We start from the raw sequence: 25,573 nt of genomic DNA, 5'->3' as shown, positions 1-25,573 counted from the left end.
ATTTGAGCAGAAAGCAGAAAGGACATTTTTCTACAAAGCCAGATGGTTGTCTTCATCCACAGTCCAAGCAAATCAGCAGTCTATCGAGCTCCTGCCTCTGCGGACACTTTGTACAGGATCTTCATGGCAGCACAGACCAATCATTATGGCGCCCATTCTTTGCTCCCTTAGTTCTCAAGTCATCCACAATGGGTAGTTGATTGTATGGAAAACACCAGAACAATTATGTCCTCTGTTTTGGTGGCAGGGCAGCGTTTTAAAGTGCGATCCTCAATAATGGCCTCATTATTGTTATTCTTAGAGCAGGCCTCAGGAGAAAGAAGTAGCTGCTTGTAGTACGTCATTATTTCGTAAATTTCGATTAGCTCATCATGCTGTCTCCTGGCAAACAGAATCATAGCTAATTAAAAGTGAGTGAGCACTCTTGCCTGTAACTTAAAAGGTAGCACTCGATAGGCTGTTAATATGAAAGAAATGTTAAAAAAAAAAAAGGAGGATTAGAGCTGTTACCCTGGTAACTCCAACTTCCATCTGCGAGGGAACAATGAACTTGTGTTCCTCCACCACCTATGCTTGAAAAACAGAAAGCGAGGAAGTGAGTGTACTGAAAGGACAAGACCCTTTTTAAAAAACAAAAGTGGGATCCAGGTCTAATAGGCTTTTTGGTGTGGGCTGGCTAGTTGAGATCCCCAGAGCATAGAGGAGCTAAAAAAAATAAAATAAAATCTATATATATATATATGTATAATTTTTTTCTAAAAAAGGTCAATGACCAGCGAATGTTGTTGGAGGATTGAAACAAAGACTCATATTTGACCATTTTGGGGCTAGTAAAGGAAAATTAGATTTTCCGTAATATGACACACAACCAAAAATGTAAACATGTCCTCAGCTGGTTAAAAATAACCTTTTTTTTTTTTTTTTTTTTGCAGTTCCACTGCTTTCTTACACCAAAAAACACCTTTTGCATGCAAAACGATGACATGAAACACCTTAAGAAAAAAAAAAGAAAATATACTTTTAATACTATAATGTCAATGATTTAATTAAAGACTTGAAAGTGACTGGATGGTGATTAAAATGATTGCTTTTCTGTGAGTACAAATTTTTTATTATATTCTTTTAATTTTGAGCTAACACATATTTCCCGTGCATTACGAGGAAAAAGGCCTCATAGCTAAGAGCTACTAAAGAGCTGCTACAGTGAAAAGGAAAACTCCTGCTCTCAAACACTGCTGAGTTATAATGATCCATGACTATGGAGGAACACTGCACGTTTCTCTTTGAGTTTTATGTCCCTTATTACAGCTGCAATACGTCTGCTCACATTAAGCTAATTTATGGCTGAGGCCAGTGTAACAGCAGTATAGGTTAATGAATTTGGCATTACTAATTAAATGTTATTGAGGGATGAATATGAATCCTGTGGTTTGGACAGACAGCTGAGAAAGGGGGAGGAGGGTAGAACGAGACAGAGGACTTTCCTGCACTGTCTCGTTTCCTCACAACAAGTGAAATACGAGAGGTGAAGGTGGAGACGGCGCCGTGTTTGAGGTGAAATGGAAGACATCTTTGTTTCATTACAATGCCACGCCGAAATCCTTTCTCTGATTAGAGGCACCCAAAAAGAAAATTGTTTATAGGCTCACAAAGTCTAATTTTCTAGAAAGGAAAGGATACTTCCAAGCAATGCAAAAGTAATAAGCAACACACAAGTCAGACAGAAAATAAATACAGTAATGCAAAATCAAGAACAAGTAATATGTAAGGCATTACTTTTTTGATATTGACGCAGACAAGGATTGTAAATATCTATATGGATGGTTTAATTCTCATTTTTCCTGCCACTCTTATTCTCCCTCTGTTTTACTCTTACTAGCGCGTCTACACTCCATGTCTGACATACTCTCCCTGAGAGCTAAACCTTTCAATTTAGATTTCAATTATCATGTTAGTTTTGTGATTAGACTTTAGTCCTCCAGGAATCAGACCTCTCTGCTCCTCTCTATTCCACTCTATTCCACTTCCCCTGCAATCACATCCCATCTGATGAATTGCGCATATAATTACGGAAGTTATTGAATATGCAGATCACTGCTGACTCTTGGTGTGCAGTTCATAATGCATCAACTCTAACTGTATCAAACAAGGGTCTCTGATAAAGACCCACTCTGATAATGAGAGAGGGCCAATGTACGCTATTAGTCAGAGACAACAGACCCCACAAAGGCTGAGACTCGATTAACAGACGCTGCAATCTGTATGCCCTCTAAAACGGGCTCTGGGAGCAGCCGGCTCCACCATTGCACCAGTGCACAAGGTGTTTATGAATCAACCAAAATGAGGTATTTCCCCCATGTTACAGTATGTTGCTACCATGGTGTAGCATGCCGTCCAGTGATGCAATCCCTTAGAGGTTTTCAAGAGAGTGGAGCGAAGCACTTTACAGGCACACCCACAGACAGGGAATGTGGGAAATGTTTAAACTTTTGATAGCTTTTAGAGAGCTCTCCTAAACCCTGGCTTGTAAGTGAAAAGAAAAGGGTCTTGTGCTATTTTTTTCTTTTCTTTTCTTTCTTTTTTTTTTTTTTTTGCATTATGCATTTTGCTGTCAAAATCCAGTAGATTTGCAACTCCTCAACAGGTCCAAAAAAGCCCTCATTTTTTCCACATAAAGCCAGTCTTTAGCTTAAGCTGTACACACAATTGAGAATACAGGGAAGGGGGAGAAACCAGGGCCTGTATTTTTAGCTTAGCACTATAGTGATGTGGCTTCCATTTATAGCGGATATGCCTGATACCGGGTGATTGCCCTGCTGACACCACAGAGCGAGAGTTTAAAGAGTGTACACTGGCTGCACAACACAATCTCCATTACATGCTAACAGAATAAGGAGAAGCACAACCCATCATGCAGTATGCCCAATGACACATTTTTATTAACACGGTGTTAAAAATAAGTAAATAAGATGTGTTAGTCAAATTTGGTCACATTATGTATCTAGACTGACCAAAACTTGTGTCGCTAATTGTCCCCAAAAAAACCCCAACCTTAAAATGTTCATAATTTTTCACATTGTCATGTTCTTTATGCAAAAGATCCCCCCCCCCCCTTTTTAAAAAAAAATTAAAAAAAAAAAATTAGATTGCACACTTGTTTCCTTTAATGCCAGTTCACCTTGGCTACATGCACCTGACACCACTTGTTGGTAAAGAGGAGTCAAGAGGCACATTTTACTCACTATATTTGGTTTACTCGAAAGAGGTGCGTGTTTAAAATTTTCCTTTTAAATATGTTCACAGCTATTTAACTGGGAATCTTTAAATTATCTTTAAAGAGAACTAAAACAAAAACATCACCCATCTGCCATGCTGAAACATTTTCCTGTGCCCTGAGTTTTTGGTGGCAGGCATGGATCTTCACTGCTATGGATGTCTGTGGTAATTAAGAGTAAGAGCAGGGTTTTAGTACATGGCCCCATGTTATATTTTTAGGTTAATAGGATGGAACATGTTTACACCAACTGGTATATTAAGAAGAGGTCAAAAAAGGTGGCTTAACTATCTTAAAGGGGATTACATATGCATTCAAATAGGATATCAGTAGGTGACTAATTGGCTGAGACACTAACAGCAGAAACAGAACTTTTGGACAATGCTTGTGTTCAGTGTGAAATGCCTTAGTTGTCTGTAAAATGAAAAGGGGAGAATGGTTTACAGAAGTGGCCAAGATTTGACTGCACTTTACTGCAAAGAGTGTGTTGCAAGTGCAACGACCTTTGTCAGGTTCCAGCTATTGTTTGCAGACTGGTTACACACTCTACAGGCTGTGAAAGACACATCTGCTACCTTTAGCTCAGCAGAAAGCAGGCAGTCAGTCAGGGCTGTGTGTATGCATGTGTGTGTGTGGATGGGATCCTCCGCGACCCCGCCGAGCAGCTGAGCTACGTCCTTATCCTCTTATCAAATATTTGTCTGTCCTTCACTCTTTATTTGCCTTCTGTTTGCTTTGTTTATTGAAATTTATCTCAGACAGATTGATAACATTTCCCGAAAGTTTGCAACATATTTTCTGTGTTTGCACTTTGTGTGTTTCGGTGTGCAAATTATACATATTTATCGTGTATTGTACTTGAGACTTTGTTCATGCCTATCTGACAATGACATGGATATTTCCCCCCTCCTGTTATTTAAGTTATTTAAGTTTGTGAAGTCACAGTAGGAAGTTTGGTTTGATACAGCAGCACACTAAAACTGGATCAGCTTTACAGAAAAGGCTTAACATAATACACAAACCCATATTTGTTTTATGTACTTTTGACTGATTTCCTGACTGAGATCCAGAGAGTGATCATAAATGATTTTGGACAAAGGGCCTCTTTGTGTGAATGGGGGCCCAGTTGAAATGGAGGAGTAGTTTGAGATTACTAGATTATTTCCTACTAGCCCACTGAGTGAGGCGAGGCAAGCTGCAGCCCTGCACCGTGCTGTGCTGAGGCTGAGTATAATGAGTGTGGTGGCAGGGAACCACAACAGAGCCGGGGCACAGGCTGCCTGGGAACCAGAGGCCCATGGCCCACAGCCAAACAAACACGCACACACAAATCCTGCTGCACACTTGTGGCTTTTTAAGAAAGCAATTTAGTTAATGATTTCATTTTGGAACTCTGTCATGATGCATGTGTCTTCTGAGCAAGCCAGCAAAAGAATTAAGGAGAAGCTAATGCAGAGGAAAGAGTATTAGTAAACACAAGCTACCCCCCTTTACAACCGCAGAGAGAAATAACATACAACCAAGTGTAATGTGGCATTTTGCTGTGAACACAGCAAAAAAATCCCATGGGTAATAGACTGTGGTAGGTGTAGTGCTTGTGGCTCCCGCATCGTTTTTGCATCGCTCTGGACAAATGCAAAGAAGAGCTGAAGCACAATGCGAGTGGTCAGACACATAGTTAGCAGCAGGCCTGTTTAAACATTTTGTGTTTCAGTCAGCATCTAATTCACTACAGCACCCGCTTCCATGGAGTGGAAATACAGCACATTTTCCTGTTCAACCATGTCTGTCAGCTCTCTGATTTTATTAGGGCTGTGTTTCACATTCATTTACTCAGGTTTTCTCTGTGCCGCCCCATGAATGAAACCATTTTAGCATTGCTAAAACAGCAGCTTGTACATGTCTTCTGTGAACCAAATTTTTGGGCAATTACTCAGATCAGTGGCTGAGGTTTCGGCTTTTGCCCTTCAGATCTCATTTTTTCCTCCATCCTCTCTCCTTTTTTTCTGTATTAGCTGTCAATCACGTGTGGTAACTTTTAACCACCTCCAAACAGAGCTGGGTGCCAGCCATTCATTTAGCCCTTCACTTTTTCTTCACATCCAACCTGTCAGAATGACACACACTGTTGACCATGCTTTCTATTCAGCACTGGCAAATTAATTGGTTTCAGAGGTTTAAATCAGCAATCAATGTCAGTTTCCCAACATAATAAGCCTTAATCATAAATCTTTGAGGTGTGGCTTTCCTGACCCCTATTCATCATGGCTCAGCTAGATGGCCTCATCTGGGTGGAGCAAATGAACTACCCCTGTTTTGATTTTCCAATTGACATGTCACATGAAACATGGCTAGTCTCTGTCCTCCCTGGTTCTACCCCAGCCGTTTTTCTAACAGTCCTTTAAAAACACACGAACACACACACACACACACACACACACACACACACACACACACACACACACACACACACACAAGGTCCCAAAGACAAAGGAGGAAGAGAAGCCCCTTTCCCTTGAGCAACAGTTCTCAATGAAAGCCATTAATTTATTCAGAAAGAGAAAAAGAATCGAGGGAAAGAAAAAAAAAAAAAAGCCAAAGAAGTACAAGTAGGTCTAACTGCAGATAATAAGCTGTTTTCCTCCCATCCCCTTGAATATGAATAGGACAGCTTAATTCCTACAGTGTTAAAGGTAATTTCCTTACTTATCTCACCGATCACAAATCCAGTTAAAAGCAAGATTATTTTTCTTTCTGTAGAAAACAAAAAACTAGCTCATTTTTTGATCAGAACTTGTAATGTACAGGTATATATTAGGGAAGTTAAAGGAACAAGAATAGAGACTGAGAATGTGGGGTACTGTGTGTTGACAATCCATATGCCAACCAACAGCAGTTGTAGCAAACCTGCTGCTGTTTCACTTTGGCACTTCACTTGCCTGTGATGTCCTCGTGATGGCGAGACCTGTGTTTCCTGCTGTGCAGCACCGCTTCCCCTCTAGTTTCATAAATCAGCCACAGTCACCAATTTTTCATTGGTTTTTCCGCTCCCCGTAAAATTGCTCCATTATAATTAGCTGATGTCCACATTGTGGCATGGATGCTTTTGCTCAAGACTTCCTTTGTTCTTTCAAACTTCTCCTCCCTTTTGAGATTTCCAGGCTCCCTTTAGACTTATTTTTCTTCTCTTTGGCGAGTTGGGATACATCCCTCTACTTCTGTTTGGCACACTGCACAAGCTCTTCCACTCACTATTCTGGCAGCTATGAGAGATGTTACACTGGTTTTGTTGAAGTGCATTCTCTAGTGCACAGAAGTTATCTTTATAAATAACAAAATGGACTGAATAGTGCTTTGTTTAATGTTTTACAAAAAGAGGCCCACTCTATATTTCATCTGTCACTATTGCTTTTCTTTCCTTAAACAATGCTCAATTGTTTTTCATTAAAAAAAAAAAAAAAATCAGGTTCCATGAACAGAAGAGTTCTGTATTATTATGTTCCTGCCAAATTCCAATCTCTGTTTTCCTTCTCCTGTTCACAAAGGGCTCATAACTTACTGCGAACTATTAGGCAAGCCACAAAGCTTCACTGTTGCTCAGCAAATAAGGCCGTGTTCCTTGAGTTGTTGGGAAGTTTGCGAAGTGTAGCAGCAGCACCAGAAGGCTCTTTGGAAAATCCATCAAAGTAGGTCCAGAAAAACAAGAAATGTGATTACTAAAAAAATAAATAAATAAAGAGCATCTTCTGGAGTGTGTATTTCCCTAAACGGTTGATTCATATTATTCTCTGCACCGCTCCTCTAGTGGATATATTTTGCTATGGTGTGAGTCCAGAGAAAAGGCCAGTGGTGAATTTTTTTTTTTGGATGGCCATCCTTCAATTGTGAGGGCATACGCATGAGTGAACTTGTGTGTATCCTGGGGAACTGAGAGGCTGTTATGCCATCCAGCTCTGAGATTGTGTCCTGGGATCAGGAAAAGGGCCAATGGCACAGAGGACCAAAAGAGGAAGAGAAGGAGGAGGTGGTAAAGGAGGGATTCAGTGCGTGAGTGCTCATCGACCCTTCCCGAGTAGACAGACAGGGACACTTGAGCACTCTTACACCTGCATCTGCCTTTGCCTAGCGTGGGGGGCAAGGACACCAACCACGCCGTCATAGCAGCTGCACAAGTGTTTAAAGTGAGATACAAGACAGTTCCTCTTGCGGCATATTATTGCAAATAATTTACCCTGCAAAGTAATTATCAATGCTCTGCTCAATATGTAAAGTGCGCACTTCAGGTGGCTTGCTTAATTTGCTCTGGGTGGCTATCATTTGAGCGTGGATTTTTAGCTGCGGTAACTGTGGCAGTTTCTAATAGAGAAGGCATTAGGAGAGAAAGTGAAGTGAGGATGAAGTGGCGCCGTAATTGAGTTGACTTTTTGCAGGGGAAGGTCAACAATAATGGAGGAACAATTTAAACAATTCATTTAGACAAGTCTCCAGTCTCTGTACAGTAGGTTACCTAGTCGGGAAAAATCTCTATTTTCCCAACCATTTGCTATATTTTAACGCTCTTACCTGTAATTGCTCAGATGCCTGAGACAAAGATGTGTCACTGATTCAAACTGACTTGTAAAAAGCAGCTGTCTTTTAGGGATTGACCTTTTTAAAAAAATAAAAAATAAAAAATCCACAGGAATTGCACAATAACATGTGTACGCACATTCTGTGTATGCAGGGGTTTGCCCGCATGTCGATGTGCAAGTGTGAAAAGCAAGCTCACTGTGCATGGTATACAGCCCGTATTATGAGTTGATTATGTATCCAGGAACCTGGCTGCTGCACAGCATGGCACAATCACAATGGAGGGTGATAATTTAATTGTGCTAAACGGTGGAATCCGTGTCAATGCTCCTCCAGCTGGGAGCTGTCAGGTAGTAATATCTCATTATGGCAGGTGAAGAACCCAGAGGAACCCTACCATGACACCTGTTAGAACAGGAGGAACCCCTGAAGGGAAATACACAGATGATTTTCTCTCTCTCTCTCTCACTGGCCCTGCACGGCTCCCACGCACACGTTCACACACACTAAGCTTCCACACTATTATCTACTATCTACCCAACTTCATTTAAGATATTGTATCCCTATGTTTTGATTTATTATTAGCTGCACATAATGTGTATTGCACAGTTAATAGAGCGTAATATACTAACAGTGTGCTAGAGGGAAATAGTCATAGGCCTTTTGTTAATTGCATTATTGGAATATTAGAAAGTGAGAAAACTATTTGAATGAGCACATGTTGGGCAAATGTACACACTGATAGACCACAAAGGAACCTCTTTATCTGTAATTGTTTGCTGTTCCATCCCGTTTAAGATATCCTTCGCTTTTTTTAATAATTTCTTAGTTTTTCTCTTCTCGTTCCACTGAAAACACACGTAAAGGGAGTCTAATCTCCTCCTCATCTCTGGGACTCATGATCAAAACTTGAGGGTGCAAGACGTCAGCAGTGAGACAGACGAGTGTCCGGGTGGGGTGATCGGGGGTGACGGTGTGGAGTTACTTAGGCCATTGTCTATAAAAGGTAAACAGTGTGACAGAGTAGAGACAGAGGGCGAAAGTCAGTCAGACCCTTTTATGATGAAAGAGGAAATGGGATATCTGAGGACACATGGCTCGCCAGTCACAAGACCACCAAGATGAGCAATGCACATCACTCCTCTAATACTTACCAATTATACTGAGGTTGTTTTGCACGATGATGAAACATTATCTTGGGGAACAATTCATGACTCAAAGCATTCCAGGTCATATGAGCCAGTGGCCGGAGAACTTAAGTCCTAACCCTTCAAATGTGCGCAATATTGTCAGCTATATATAGACTGGGTATCTTTTCTATCTGACCCTCCCTCATCTCTGTCTTAAGTCGTCAAAGTGACTGGGGCTTTTGTCTTTAAGAAACATGGCTGCGTATCTTACACTTGTTGTTATGATTTGGATTATCCCGCAGCCGGGTTAGGGTTAGGCTTTTCAAGTTCACCTCATTTTTATTGTTTTGTAAAAGCACATTTTGGTCATAATAAAGTGAAACAGGGCTGTTTTGCTCACGCACAAGAGGCAAAGGATGCATACAGTCTTATTTGAACTGAAAATATAATCAGATTCCACGTGCTTTGGTGGTTCCCTCATTCAACTAAATTCTGCTCCCTCTTCTACACCTCATCAGATGTCTTTGTTGTTTCTGCGCTGATCTATTGCACGTGCACGCCTTTAGATCACAGCCCTCTGTGATCGCCTCTCCAAATATGAGGAATAAAATACTGTATGGTTGCCCTCAGATATTTTCAGAGAATTATTGCCACACTTCTCCCTTTCCCTTTTAATAATATGAGGTAGTATTGTATGGGGCTTGTCAGGGGTTGGGGGTGGGGCAGAAGGGTTTCTCTGCACTCTTTAGCTGCCTGAGCGCAGCCCTCCCAGCACTGCTAATAAATTATTAACTCCTGCTGACAAATACTGTTATGGAGCTGCAGATCTGTTGCATTCTTTAACAAGATTGCTGTAGACACATGTTACAGGAGGATGGAGTCTCCATTGCTCCCTCTTCTTCGTTTCTCTCTCTCTCTCTATCGCCTTCTCTCACTCACGCCTCAGCAGTTTGACTGATGGCTGGAGACCAAAGTAAAAGTGCCTGAGAGACTGAATATTTTAGTGGTAAAATAATACCACTTGATTTACTGTGTAATACAAAAGCAGTGCTTTGTTTCACTCTCACACTCCATTGAGGACGAGGTGCTTGTTGCGCTTCAGGCTCGAGCTTTTTGTGTGCATGAATAAAAAATATGTCAGAATATGCGTTCGGCCTACTCCCGCCCCACACACACACACACACACACACACACACACACACACACACACACACACACACACACACACAGATATGCGCACACACACACACACTCCATTGCCAATAGCCCAACTTCTACTCCCTCCACTTACCATTACATGCATGCTCCGAACTTTGCTCCGACTTCTGATTGCCAGTGAACAGTGCGCAATTTTAAGCTCATTTTCTCTTTGACATAATTGAAGGAAACAATTTAATAACTGATTAAAATGAAGGGCTGAGTCGCACTAAAAGACACAGCCAGCAGCATTTCGAGGCACAGCGGCTAAAAAGTCAGAAGAAGAGACAGAAAAAGAAGCACACAAGCAGTCAGGCACGGGACCACACTCCTGCATTACTGTCTACCTGTCTTGGTGGGTTTGTTTGTACAGCTGCTGAGACACAAGAGATCAACTTAGGCCACTATTGTTTAGGCCTCAATTCACTGCCCAGGTTGACTGTGACTGTGTGCAAGAGAGTGAGTGAGTAAATAAGCAGCAAAGAGGATGGTAACAACTAATTTTTTAATAGTAAGTATAGAATTGTCTGATTTTCTTTGGCATAAATTTCTGCCGCACCTCTCCGATCTTCTAAAGTTGGTGTTTAGGGTTTGTCTTTTAAAGGTAAAAAGAAAACTTTGCGACACACTCTTTAATTTCTTTAACTATTGCTCCACATCTATTTTTATGTTATTGGTTTATGTCGTATTCTCTTCTATTCTAAACTTTCCACAATCTTAAAATTTTGCTTTCTAAAATTTGTACAGCATGTTTGGATCCTGTCTATAGTATCCACAGAGGATAACAGTTCAGCAGTGTGTGTGTGTTTGTGTGTGTGTGTGTGTGTGTTTACATGGACAATACATTTTATTTGACACGCTTCCTTGAGAAGGACCAGGAACCATTACAGTCAAGACCATGTTAGCAAAATCCTTTTTTTAACATGAAAATACCTTTGCCTATCTTTTGGTCCCCGGCTCTCAGCAGAAAGTGCAAGGACACCATGGCACCACAGCCTGCCTCAACCTTGAGAGCTCCCACCCCCACATGTCAAGCTAACGGTGAAACTAAAGTGCTGTCACACTGACCCCTGTGGATAGAGCAGGAGAACAGGGCAGATGTTGATCAGTGATGAAATGTAGTAAAAGTATCTTGAGCATTTTGTCGCATACAAACACATAGCTGTAACTTCCCACTCCCATTTTATTTATTTTTTTTAAATTCTTCCTTCTCCCATGCAAACACAGACCAACTCACACGCCATGGCTGTGAGCATTTACAGCTTGGTTTTAATGATCGATATCCCAGAGTTGAGAAGAATAAACAGAACAACAGCTATGGGAAAGGTAGATTAGCAGCTAAATATGCTCCAGCTTCTTCTCTCCACTTTTATCAGTAGGAAGGCCATATTATCCCCTTTTTAATTTAAAACCAAACACATAATTAGATTTTCTGGCAGTGTTTAATTTCATTCTTTGTAGCGCACAGCATGAGTGCAGGCTCATTAATTGTGAGAAAACGCGGAATTGGTTGTATAAATTTTACACCCAAAAGAGTTGGGTTGTTTAAAAAAAGAAAAAAAAGAGAGAGAAATTAGAATTAACATGAGTTTCCTTTGCACCTGATATGTCAAGTACACTCTTCACTGTAATATTCATGAAAGCATGTGACAGATTTGTGAATTTAGTCCTCCTGCGAGCTTTGGTTTTTAAGCCGCTTAAGTAGGATTTGATGGCCTGGGGGAACGCTGTCACCAAAATGTTAATAATTTCCTCATTTGATGCACGGAAACAAAAGGAGACAAGGCTGGCTTTTGTTCGTATCTGACTGGTTCAGAATGAAAGAAAACCAAATGAGGAAAATTACTAAATTATTACGATGTTTGGAGGACAAAACCAAATATGTTTGAAAAATAGAGAACATCATTTAGGTAGCGTATGAATAAAAGACAAAGAAAAAAGAGGGGGGGAAAGCAATCTCAGGAGTTAACTCATTTGTTAGGTTTTTTTACTTTTTATCTGGATTTAGTCCCCCTCTGTGGTTGACCCTGCTGCCTGAGTAACTGTTGTGGGGTTTGGACCAGAACTCAAATAGGGATGGTTCCAGCCACAGATCAAGTCATCCATCTGCATTAAACAAAGGATTAGGGACCCCATGGCCTGCCCCCAACGCAGCAGCCCAGAACAGCAACAGGTGACAGCCAGGTTAATCATTCATCTCATGCACCATCATCCCCTCAGGTGCACTACCTGTAATCCCAGTGGCAGCTACGAACCCCCCCCCCCCCCCCCCCCCCCAACTTGATATTCATTCAAGGAATTCTTCAACAACTATAAGTCATAATCTTTTTTTTTTTCCAACTCTATTTTGTTTCTTTGCTCCACAGCAGAGTCATGTCTTCCAAGCAAGCCACGTCTCCTTTTGCCTCTGTGGTTGATGGGGATGATGCCATGAGTCAGGAGCATTTGTCTTGGGAGAAAGAGGAGAGCGCAGAGGCCCATGGCACACCACAGCTGCCGCTGCACAGTCTGCTTCACGGAAAAGCCCCCGATGAAATGCAGCCGCTCAGCAGCGTACCATCAGAAAGCGATTGGGACAGCCTGGTGTCAGCCCAGCAGCGCATGGTGAGACATTCATACGCAGTTGCAAAACAAACCTCTAATAGAGCCCATGCTGGTTAACCAATAATGCCAAACATTTCAAAAGTCTCACAGATTTTCACAAAGCATCTTTGTGCAGATGAAAAGAGTTTTAAATTCGCACTGATTTGAGCTCGTTTTTCACCTGCCACTGGGGACAGCAAATGTTTCACACAGAGCATCACACAGTATAAAAAGCATAATGACAGCAATAACAAAGATTTCAAGTACAAAATTAAAAAAAAAAGTAAAATATGACAGCAAGCCATTTAGCAGGACAAATACCAATGTAGTCTGCTAAAGTTATACAGAACTGGTCGATCTCTAAACCTTTTTTATTATTCTGTAGTGACTCTGATACTTATGGAGTGAAAGAAAAACAGTGTGAGCTACTGTGGGGCGTAGAAGACGAAGCTCTGTTTAAATAAAGCATAGTAATACAGGACAATTTCAAACCTATTAGTATGCACTTATGTCTTACTGTCCTCCCGGGGGTATTCACGATCCAAGCGGAGCAGCCACTCATTGTTCGTGGCGTGTATAAAGAAGCTTAGCTGATATTCTATCACCAGCTCCAGCCCCGTGGTTCTGTAATGCTCTGAATCCTCAGGGATTCTGGAGCCTTTCAGACAGGCAACTGTGCCAAACATTAAACCATGAACTATTATTAGGTTAAAGAGGGGATCTCTAACTCTTCTCTGAGCAATGTGAACGGCACATAAAATTACTTAATAGCAGATGGAGAGGAATGTAGCTTTATCTGCTTTCTTTGGTGTGCTTTGGATTTACGTTACTGCAAAAAAAAAAAAAAAATAGTGTGCTCAGTGCGTGTGTTGTTTCTCTTGTTTTGTGTAAGCTACATCTGCGGCAAGACCCCCAGATGCTGCGCATTTTAAGTGGAGCGCCGCTTTGATATGAGCAGAATGAGGAAGAGCATAGGCACTTGTGGGCTATAGACACAGGAGGCAGGTGGTTGTCTGTGACAGACGGGCCTGCGGTAAAGAGACCCAGAGGGCTTCTGAAGTAGCTCTGCAGTTTGCCACTGAGACCCTCAACACCTTAGCACAACACACACACACACACACACACACACACACAGAGCCATAGGATTTCTCAGGTTCTTGTCATCTGTAGCACATTACAGTGTGTCAGCAACAGGATTTTAGTGAATTTTAGGATGTACAGCTAAAAAAAAAGCATATAGAAACACTTCAAAAACATACATAACTAATATATAAAATAAATAAACTATGTGTCACACAAACTTAAATAAAATGTCAGAGACAAAACATTGAGTTATGTAACCTCTTAAGGATAAAAAAACAACTTAAATACAAGAAAGTCCTTTTTTTTTAAAGAAGAAATATGAGGGCACCAATCACCATATTTTCTTAAAGAAATTATAAGACTGATTTTTCACTGATGTAAACAAGGCCAGCAGCCATTGAAGTAACAAAAAGAAAGTCTGCAGGTCTGAAAACTTTCGATATGACTTTATTTCACATCACATCATGAACAGTTAGATAGTAGCTATTTTAAATGTTAAAGGTTGAGTGTTTTATTACTTCTATATTATTCTCTCCTCTTGCCTTGATTTTGTGACAGTCCTAATTGGTATAATGTACAGTTAGGAGTGGACGTTTTTTATGCCCATGCCGTCTTCTACGCTTGGAAGGTATTTCAACTGAATAATAGGTTGAATAGTAAGTGGGAGTAAGAACTAAAAAGGAGAGTAAAAGGGGAAAAAACAACAAGAAAAAAAAGGTCAAATGCAAGAAGGTGGATGAAGAAAAGAAAAGGACATAAGGTGGAAGGAATTAGAGTGTTTCCTTTGCTGATTACCTGACTCTATTGCTGTGCCATGGCTCTGTGTGGGCTGTGCCCTGAACCCACGCCAGCTGATTAACCCAGCACTGCTCCACTCCCCTCAAGCACTCTCAACTGTCCCTGCCATGCTGCATAATGATCCAGCGCTGGGCTGGGAGGTGCAGAGTAGGCCGGTCAGTCGTGCCACCCTGGCACTTGGTACCAGACCACCCTACACTCCACTGAAACTCTGCCTCGAGCTCAACATGCCACACAGGGATGAGAACTCGGCACTGTCAACACTCCTGCCTGGTTTACTGCATTCCCGACTTTTTATTTGGGATTGTCAGCGACTCCAGACATGGTGGCATCATTTAACCATGCTGTAATACACTCTTATCACACTGGTGCTGATTAAAGCTCCCTGTTTTTTTGTTTTTTGTATGACAGGCTTGCAGTATATTTTGGATTCAGATCTTCTCTGTGCAGGCGAAAGTTTAAATCAGTAACTGTTCCCCTGTTAAAGGCTGCAACTCCTGGCTGCTTAGCTACCTTCTGCTTTCTCAGACTGCACAAACCATAATTAACACCACCTTCTGTCAGACGCAATCCTCAGCCATCGTCTGTGCGCTGCCTATACACTCCCATGTGCAGAGTATTCTCTTTTACTCTCTCTGTCTCTCCCCCTGAAGCCCTCCCCCATTCTTCTCCCCCATGCCTTTATGTCTCTGTTTGTGCACCGGGAACACTCAGCCAGTCAGCCAGAGACAGGACCCTTAGTTAAATACTAAACCATACACAGGTGGGACGAAAAAACAACAACAGCTTGAGACAGGACACAGATTTACGACGGCTCGAGGCACTCAGCTGAGAATAGTTCTCCACTAGAAAATGAACAAATTACACAGCAGTCACCCTAACACAAATGCACACTCAACAGCAATTTGAGAGATTACAGCTGGGCGGTTTCTCTGTGTAGTCTCCGCAGATGAAAAGTAAAGCCTGAGCACATTATGGATATACCCCCATGAAAGTGTACCTCATCATTTCATCTCAATTTTTCACTTGTCATATTTCATTTATCAGAGCAGCTATCACTGTTGAGACTGCAGAAGCTGCCGTGTTGAAAAGCCAGAGAGGAGCCATTTAATATGGCCAAATCGCCCATGAGCTGCAAAAACCTAGCAATCACTGCATTTGAATGAAAAACTGTCAAAACACTGAATAGAGCCACTGACAGAACACAGAATCCCGCTCATCACTTAATACAAATCCCATCCCTTGTTGCCTCCCCTCCCGACTTCTGTTTGTCTTACAGGAATCTGACAGCAATAAAGTATGCTCCCTGTACTCTTTCCGGAACAATTCCACTTCCCCACACAAGCCTGAGGAGGGGGCCCGGGAGCGAAGTGACCTGCTGAGCGGATCAGCGTTTGGAACTCCAGAGCGCCGCAAAGGAAGCCTGGCAGACGTAGTGGACACTCTGAAGCAGAAGAAGCTAGAGGAGATGACAAAGACAGAGCAAGACGGTATGACTCCTCGTGTGTGTGTGTGTCCGTGCATGTGTGTGTGTGTATGTATGGGCACAGGAATACTTTACCTTCTTCCCCCTTAAGCGTCCTCGATCTTTCCACATTTTCTCGTTTCTTTAATAGTTTTTCACGCTTGCCGACTGTCTGCCTCTTTTCTCCTGTATCTCTCTCTGTCTCAAACACTCATGCGGGCACACTCAAAGCTGGGAATACTGACGTTACAGTATTTCCAGTTTGTTCTGAACTTCTTCCAACATGACAAAGACTGTGTGGCAGTGCACCTCAGCATAAGTGTGGTCTTCGTCCACGCCAAGGAAAACTCTTTGACTATAAAACTTATAGTGCTGACCTGATGCCAGGAACATTACCTCCTTTTTATTTTGCTACACAAGAACACTTCTCACCATGCGCAGTTATTCATCAAAGGTTGCTAACCACAAACAACCCAAGCCCTTCTCAAGGATTTTACCTGTTTCGTGTGCATAATTAATTCATCTTATTCGGCGCACCGTGAACAGCTCAGAGATTTTTTTGTTGTTGCTGTTGTTGTTTTGTTTCCTAAAATTACAGATAGAGGGGGAAAAAAAAGAAATCCCTTTCTGCGATAAGACTGTTGGGTCTCTATCATATCTGCTACCATTTCACCCTGCTTGGCTCTCCCTCCTACAGCCTGCAGTCTATCAAGAGTATGGCGGAAAAACAAATATTTGAAAGAGCTGCTGAAACACATCCCCCTTCTTAATTAGGGCTGTAGTAATATAACTACATCCAATCAAATGTTAAACCCCCTTGGGAATGCATGTGTCTCATTTAGTGTCTGGGGAGCTCTTAGCTTAAGCACTTCATCAGACGAATAAATTAGACCTCTGTTAGCCTAAAAATAATTTGCCACTTCTTTTTTAAGTGTTCGTTCGGCGATCTTTGTATCAGAGCGTCACAGGCCTCTCATCACTTAATCGTTTAGCCACATCCTGATATGAGACTGATTATTTGTGTTGTCATTAGATATTAGAAGTCGGTCCATATTTCATTGAATACAAAAATCTATATTACAAATTAGACCTGGGTAGGTTTATTAGTTTAATAATTGTTTTTTATTATGATTTAATGGCCACTCGTATTGGCAATTTACCAACACACTGAAAAAAAAGAAACTCTTAATAAATATCTCAGTTCAGACAGTAAATATACTGTGTTGTCTCGCCCATGTTTTTGGGCCATTTTTACTAAATGCTCTAATGCAGACATAATTTTAGGGATATCCGGTATCCTTGCTGCTACTGATCTACAGATATGGCGAGACATAAAGGAGTTCCCCGAGCAGGACAGCTTCTGGTTAGGACAAAGTTGGTATTGCTATTACTGCTGAGTGTTACCCTGAGGTATAAAAAAATTCATATGTCCTGCTTCTCGTGGAGTTGATTTTCAGGGCAAGACCGTCAGTGCTCTTGGTAGCGACAGCGGGCATTATGGTAATGAGCCCCAGCTGGTGAAGGCTGGTTGTTGCAGTAATTTAAATGGTCAAGTGCAGCTTGTAATCCAGTGCCTTATGTTGGCGCAGGGAGGAGAGGGTGCTTTAGAGTACCATACAGCTGTTTTAATCTCCTGTTAATAATAGTGACTTGGTCCGCCTCATGTGTTGTGTATCCTCACCACCAAAATAAACTCCCTTGTTGGTAGAAATTAGTTTCTGAGCTGGAGACACGCAGAATACAAGAGTTTCGGTGTGCTGTCCCCAAGCTGCAAGAATTGTGGGAGACTTTTTTCCTGAAGAGCACTTGAGGAAGCCTCAGTGGTGATGATATGTGATTACTTTAAAATGGGGGACTCTGAGAAACCGCCCAAGGAAAATCTCAGAGAAACCTCTGAGAGATCTTAATCTTATGTCTTTGTTTCTGATCAGAGACACAGTTGGAAATGAAAAGGGCAGGGTTAATGTAGTAGAGAACATGCAAGAATGCCATTTGTTGTCTTAATGATGTTACTAATATACCACAAGCAACAGATGAGCTAAATATGTAGCTTATCTACACATGACAACTGTTGTGTCTAATTCTGCTGCTTTGATGTCTGCCTGGCCGGGGTCAATGAGGTCCTCAGAGACTCCTCACCATCTGGTACCATTCTTCTCTGGCCTTCCTTGTCTAGTCAAGATGGCTCATTGTCGTGATGGACTGAAGATAACTTTAGTAACATCAATTGTAGAGGGACAGCAAATGATCTACGATACACTTCTCACACTACATTGCTCATAGATGGAAAATAAAACCTAAAACTTTGCTCTGAAAAGCTTCTTTGCCATTTATTGTTGACAGTCTTCAATAGCTGTTTCTGGTTTCCTGGCTATTGGGTTTTAAGAGGTATTTTTTCTGTACTGCAAGAACCACAAATGACAGCTGGCTGTTAGCGGCAGCTCTCTCAAAGCCTTAACAAAACCTAAAAATACAGTACATGAATTATTGGGGTAGAAATGAAGGTATACAGACAGTCCCTAAAATAACAGATGCTAATTTTTTGACTTCATCCACTCTATGCATGAAAATAATTTCTTTGTTTTCAAACATACAAATAATAAAAAAAGAGTCACTGTTCCGTATTAGCTATTATTCCTTCATCCCTTCATCTCTGTATATTTGTACCCTTTCACCCTCTCTATCCTTCCACCTTTACTCTCCATTTCTGGTCCTTAAAGTGCTTTAAGTGCTTGTGACTGTGCTAATGAATGAAAATGTCCTCCCAGCAGCGAGCACTGCATTTAGCTGAATAGTCACCTTTGCTGTAAAAGCTCTATCAGGCCCAGTTGCCAGCAGGGCTAACGATTGTGCCCCATGTTTATTTACTAGGTATTGTAAATGCATTATTTATGGATAAGTCTCCAGACAGCACTTGTCAAGAGTTAAAAATGTCAGTATAAAGTATTAGGGTAAAAAGAAAAATAGCCTTGATTATAAAAACCCAAGGTGACCTTGATTTGATTCACATGCAATTAGAGCAGTTTTATATAATGCACTAAAGTATGAATCAATACTGCGCAAGTCAACACAGAAACTCTTGTGTGTACAGTCTTTATGATCGTCCCCAAGACAAGGACGGGTAATTGGGTTTCAGCATCCCGTTTTACCTTTTAGGGATTTTCCAGGCTCACTATCTACTTGTTGAAACCTTGCCAGTCCATCCAAGACTAATATTAAAACACAAGCAGCTTATTTTCACGTATTAGGGCAGTTAAGAAATATTGTTTTTTTAATATATTTTTTAAAATGAAAGCTGAAAAAAAACAATATTCTATATATTTTATTTTTAAAACTTCAGTAAAAACACCTATCTAAAAAAAACCCAACCTTTGAGCCTTACTCTGTTTTTACCACTGCTGACTACAAAAGCCATAGTGTTCAGCATCACAATACGCTCGGCTCGGTTCTTAGACTTCTATTCAGTAAACCGTACTGGGAAAAAGGGGTGACCTGAGAATATTTGATAGTGGATAGTTTCACATGTAATCTGCAGCTTTTATCTAAAACATAACAATAACACAAGTGTCAAGACACAGAGATGGACAGATATTCTGAGACTGCAGCCTTTGAAGAACAGTAAGAGTGGATACACTAGGTGCACTAGCAGAACAGCCAACACCTGGAGTCCTTTGACAAAGTCATGGCTAATTAGTTCAGCAAAGGGAAGCCGTACCACCAGCCAAACTGCAACTGCTTTTTATCCTGAGGTGAAAGGAATTAAATATCCTTCTACTAAGAAAAGAGTTCCCCCTACCGAACCTTTGCCGGTGACATAGAGCAGCACAGTGGGGTGTGCCGCTGGAAGGATTGTGTTTGGTCATATGTGCAAACGGTGTGTGGCTCAGTGCCACTACATAGACGTGTCTTCCTCACCTTCTGCCTTTATCACCTCTTCTCTATTTGTAAGTGTAATCCCCCTGGCGAGATTGTGTATTATCACTGTATAATGACTGTGCAGTAGGTTGAGTGTGGGGGGAGCGATCAGCATTGTGTGAGTAGCCCCAGGTCATTATCCTCTATTACAACACGGCGTGTAATGAGATTCAGGGATGGGTGAAAGCTTTGGAAGAGAATAGGATCAGCTCTAAGCCTGTGGTCTGATTAGCACTGATGAACTCTTGACTCTGTTGTAACACTTTCCCCTGTCAGTGTCACAACCTCTTCTGACTCTACATGGAGACTCAACGGCAATTGGCTGCAGATGCTTGACAGCATTAATAGACTCATTTTTTTTATTCCTATTTTACTTTAAATGCAGCATTAAAAGAATTTTTAAAGGTTTTCCTTCTTTCCTGTATATCTATAACCTGTAATATACATTATACCGGCAAAAATACACCTCCCCCCAAAAAACAGACTGCTGCACTTTCTCCCCTCCTCTTTTAGTTCCCGCCCTTCTCCCCTCTCGTCTCATCCCAGCTGCCATGTCATCTGGTTCTGCTTTATCCCACCTAATTAATAGGAATCTTTGTTATAATGATCTGAGCATGAGCCTCTGACTCTATGCATATGCAATGAGGGCTGGAAACCCAGTTGCCTTGGTTGCAGATTTTGAGGCATTCTTCACACATAGCTCAACGCTGCCTTTCGTTGCAGCATCAGCTGGACAATATAAAGCTGGGACCCTCTTGGCGTTAGCATACACAGGTTAAGTAACGATTAGCCAAGAATCTGCATCTCCTCTGTATGCCTTATTTCCACCTTCTGCAAAGTTTTTTTTTTCACTGTTGTTAAAATAGTTTAACTGATTCTTTTAAGTTGTCTGTTTGATCAAAGGGTCATTAGTTGATAGTTGTGTTTATGCTTACATCCAGTACTGTATGTCAGGGGGAGTGCTTCCTGTATATATGTGCGCGTGTGTGTGTGTGAAAGTGTGTGTGTCTGCTCTCTGTTGGCCTGTGGTGTGGTGCACCAGCTCAGCGGAGCAGTGCTCTGGTCTGTCACTTTTGTTTGAATAGGTAATGTAGCTCTGTTCAGGCTGAAGAGACATGAGCTGGAATCGCTTGTTAGGACACATGATCAAAAGTGGCTCTCTGCTCTCTGCCAATCAACCCTCTTGTCACCCCGTGAAGCAGACGTTAAATAGATTTTTCGGCTGTATGCCGCGGGCAGCCTGCCAGCCTGACATGTGAACTTTCACAAAAAAGGGTTACCCTGCCCTTCACTCCTCCCTATTCTTACTTTGCCATCTTCTTCCTTCCTCTCTGGTTTCTGTATTTCCTCCCATCCCATCTCCCCACCCCCCATTTTACTCCTCCATTCTGTCTTTTTTTTCAGTGTTTTTTCCCCTTCTGTCACCCCTATCTGTCCAGAGCACCTCATTCCCTCCTCCTTCTGTAAATTTTGTCTTCAATCCTTTTTTACCCTCCAGTGACAAAGTTGTTCCTCTGCCAGGTTGAGATCAGAGCCCACTGCTAAATGGAGTGGCTTCATGATGGGAATAGGCAGCTCAGAGTGCCTGGTCCACTCCTGAATTATGTATTTACTATCTGTTCCAAAACAGAGCCTTCACATAACACAGGCATGTCCCCATAGGGCAACGGAGGCCTGTGCAGGTTTCACTTTACACAAGCTAAGATATAGATTTTGTTGCCCCTTTTAAAACGGGAACCCTTTCTGCTGTCTTGGTCATTCAGATGACAAAACAAGCAGCTGCTTCTTCAATGTGCCATTCTTCGCATTCAAGATCACCTTCCCCAGTTCTCATATTCCGATTAGTCAACAGTAGCAACTGCTGTGAAGCATTCCAGGGGCCATCTTCCCGGGTTTCAGCTGTTGAGCATGTCCCCCTGCACCCATGCAGCACAAAACACCCATTGTGATCCTGGCTTACTGGCTGCACAGGAACCCCTTGATAGGAGGAAACGGGTGTCTCTGAGAGACAAATCGCAGCCAGGCTTGCACAGAGGCTTGCTTGTCCTTATATGCTCATACACCCACACGCTGGCTGTAGGTATGCCTCGTCAATTGCATTTTTAACAAACAGTCTAGAAATGCAATCAGTGACATCACAGCTTCTGCGGTAAAGGTCTGGAAGAATTTGAACAAACGCTTCTTGTTAGATTTATCAGTGTGCTGTGTATGGGTGACCTGGTGATAAAATCAGCTGTATTTTGTGATGGCCTGAATGTTTTATGCGCCGCAAGTGTTTTTGTAATAAAGCAGGGATGCTGATACGTAAGAGGACAGGAGTGATTAAAGGTGCTAAATTTGTCCCGGGATCATGAAGCACACAAGCGGGAGATAAAGGCCAGTTTTGCAGGAAAAGGAACATGATGAGGGTCATATATGTGGCAAACTGGAGGAGGATGGGCTGCGGCAATCAGAAATGGAAAGGACAGGGGCTATTCCTCAGTGGGATGTGGGGCAGAGTGAGGGCATGTGTACCTTGCAGTGTGTGCACATTTGCGTGCATCTGCAATTGGGTTACACTGGGAAAACTGTGTGCCAGCTAAGTATCGCTGTCCTAGCTATGGTATTCAGCTCCCAAGCATTCTCCACACATAACTTGACAAAGAATCGGTGTCATCTGACTGAGGATCAAAATAGTGTGAGTGTAACTTACACCCCGGGCACAGACGGCCTCTGTTGCCTGCTAATGATTTCAGAGCACATTTCAGACTTGTTCTGTAAGTCAGAAATACGTCAGCCATCCAGCTAAGAGATCCGCCTTGACAAAGCCAAACATGACAACTAGTGTATTTGTAACCTATTAACATATTTGCATTGTTTTCTCCCAGGAAAAAAGCAAACGTGAATTTATTAGATCAAACTTTGACGTGCTGCGTACTGAACAAAGAGATTATTTAATCAGCAGCGATGAAACAATCTTTTCCTCCCACACAATGCTGTTTTCTTTCTCCTTGTTCAATAATATTACACGCACAGGGAGATGTAACGAACATGTCAGAACAAATGAACGGAAATAGTTTTTATTGCATTACAAAGGGTGTTAATGCATAGTCAGCTGACTAATGTCATCACTTTGCCAGCATGTTGTAGTCTGTTTGGCTCCGTACCCCATATTAATAAAAGGGAAAAGATACATATTACTTCTATTGTTGCTGCACATTAAGACACTTAGCTCAATGTACCGAGGGGAAATGAATGGAGACTTTCTAGGAGCTGGAATACTTAACCTTTAGAAGTGCTATGGTAACTTCATGATTTCTCCAACTGGCGGTTTGACTGTACATTTTTTTAGTGTATTTTAATTGTTCATCAGTTACGTTGATCTAATTTTTAAAAAGACCTAGAACTTCAGACTTTTTTTTAAAGGAAAAAAGGGGATTTTTGTGGGGTGCAGGCATCTCTTTTTTTCTCAGAGAGCTTAAAACATATTCTAAAAATAGTGACCTTTGGTCTTACAGTCCAGTAAGCTGTATCTGTACATCCTGAACTCTGGCAGCTTGGTAAACAAAGTTGGTTATGTGATTAAATAAACAACTTTAATTGCTATTTGGGGATAAAAAAAAACCAGAACTGAGAAGTGGAAATTAATAATTCCCTCACTGTGAGTTCAGATCGCCTCCAACAACCATATCCACCACCCGCTGCAGCCACCCATCCCCCCCAAACACATTGTTTGCTTAAAGTAAAATGAGCAAGACACACAAAATAACACATTCACAGTATGTTGTATTATGTATAAAGCAGTTTATTACCCAGAACACTTATATAGAGGTTGCTTCTTTTTGAATGTCTTTGAAGTGTTTGAGGAGTACCGTGGTTGTTGTCCACTGTCTATACAGTGGCAGACACTTGGCTTCCCTGCAAACTGTAACGCATTCATGTGAATCCCATTAGTCTCTTTTTGTCCTGTATATTCAGACACCCATTAATTTACTAAATCAACACTGAACCGCCATGATCACAGTACTACACGTGGTCTTCACGCATCTATTAATTTAACATAGATGAATAAATGTGAATGTTTTCGGGCATTGATTAGCAGGCAAGTTTATATCTGACAGTTAAATTGCATGGTACCCCCCCCCAAAACTCTCTCCAATGCAAGGTACCCAGTAATTTGATTTTTGTATGAAATTATTATAATTTATTATAGTGTGTGGACCGTAATGATTACCAACATCAAATGGAAATTATAATTTGAAATTTAGTCTACATATTTCTTCTTGTAATGTTCATGTTCCCAAGTGCTGATCCCTTAATCAGCATCGTCTTCGACTCTAAAAGTAAAGTCCACTTTTTCTTTCTAGTAAACCAAACACAATCACACTCAATCACAACTGATTTACTTTTTCCATTTTCCTCCTGTACTCCCTCGCTTTTGTGCCTTTCTGCACTATTGTTATCCTGCTAACAAATAAATGAGCTCATTTTGCAGCAAAGAAATTTTAAGGCATTTTACTTAATAAAAGTATTTTTTCCTCAAGTCAGAAATTGTGTAAAGAAGGACATTGGATGAATAAATTGTGTTTTATTTTGTACCATCTTAATAAAACCTCCATTTCACTTTAACCTTGTCTGATTCTTTTACCGTGCCCTATTTGGTCTCTCTTAATTCAATCAAAGCCGCAATTGTTTCTTTCTCTGACAAATTTTAGAGTGCATTGTATTGATAGCGGTGCTCAATAGAATCCCTCTGCCGCCTGAATAGAGACTTTAAAGCAAAGGAGCAGAGAGGAGAGGAAATGAAAAGTTCATTTTGCTATTCAAGCATTTAATGGTCCTAGTTCTTAAAAGTGACCTTGTGGGGTAGAAAGCAGAGCAGCACAGCAGCTCCTTCCAGCTGCACACATGGCATCCATCGGGGGCACAATCACGCACAGTCCCAACACCTCAGGCTCGGACATATGTTGAGTTTTATTTCATTCTTCTGACATTAATCCTATTCACCAGCTGTTCTGCCAGCTGCCACTCTCCGGCTTAAGGGGAGATTGCAGTTTTGGGGGCTCTGAGTACTGGTTTATCTTGGCTCCTCATCTCTTCCTCACGAAGTTTTGATTATTTTTTTTTTCCTTGCCCTACTCCTACTTCCAGGTTCCTTGAGTTGCATACTTGCGTGCAATCTTCCTCTCTTTTTTAACTTCTTTGCTGTTGTTTTTCTCCTCTCTAATTTGTGTAAAAAGAAGGAGGTAAGACTACAATTAACTGAATTTTCTGGCCCCTACCCTGTTTAAGTCCTCCAGTTCTTTTGGTAGTGTTTGTTCAGGATACTGTATGTAAGATTATTCAGAAACAGCAACGCCACCGGCCTTCTGCACAGCTCTTCTCCGTGTGTACCAGCAACTTCTCCCCTCTTTCGGTCAAGAAAGCCCACGTATTTGTGAAACCTGCTCACCTCACAGTCACCCAACATCATTTCCGTAGGATTAACCCGGACATGGCCTCAGCCTGTACAGTTATGATTATTGACATATTGGGTCTGGCATATTTCACATTTATGTGCATTGTCTGGAAGCATACTCA

General features: G+C 41.5%; 1 protein-coding gene across 5 annotated transcripts in view; it reads left to right on the top strand.

Annotated features, from left to right (window-relative positions):
• The window catches only part of sox6 (SRY-box transcription factor 6), a 128,829-nt gene that overhangs the window by 32,607 nt on the left and 70,649 nt on the right, over positions 1-25,573 (top strand). For 4 of the 5 annotated variants that reach the window (XM_006780199.3, XM_006780201.3, XM_006780200.3 and 1 more), the window contains 2 exons: positions 12,537-12,774; positions 15,914-16,124. In XM_006780199.3, the coding sequence (XP_006780262.1) occupies positions 12,537-12,774; positions 15,914-16,124 (449 nt within the window). The remainder of the gene's footprint in view (positions 1-12,536; positions 12,775-15,913; positions 16,125-25,573) is intronic. The other variant, XM_035907299.2, reaches the window with a different exon arrangement.

Source organism: Neolamprologus brichardi, chromosome 1 (genome assembly GCF_056152115.1).
Source record: "Neolamprologus brichardi isolate AB-2024 chromosome 1, ASM5615211v1, whole genome shotgun sequence".
Classification (NCBI taxonomy): Eukaryota; Metazoa; Chordata; class Actinopteri; order Cichliformes; family Cichlidae; genus Neolamprologus; species Neolamprologus brichardi.
Note: the sequence above shows the minus strand (reverse complement) of the source record. Positions and strands in the feature narration are given on the sequence as shown.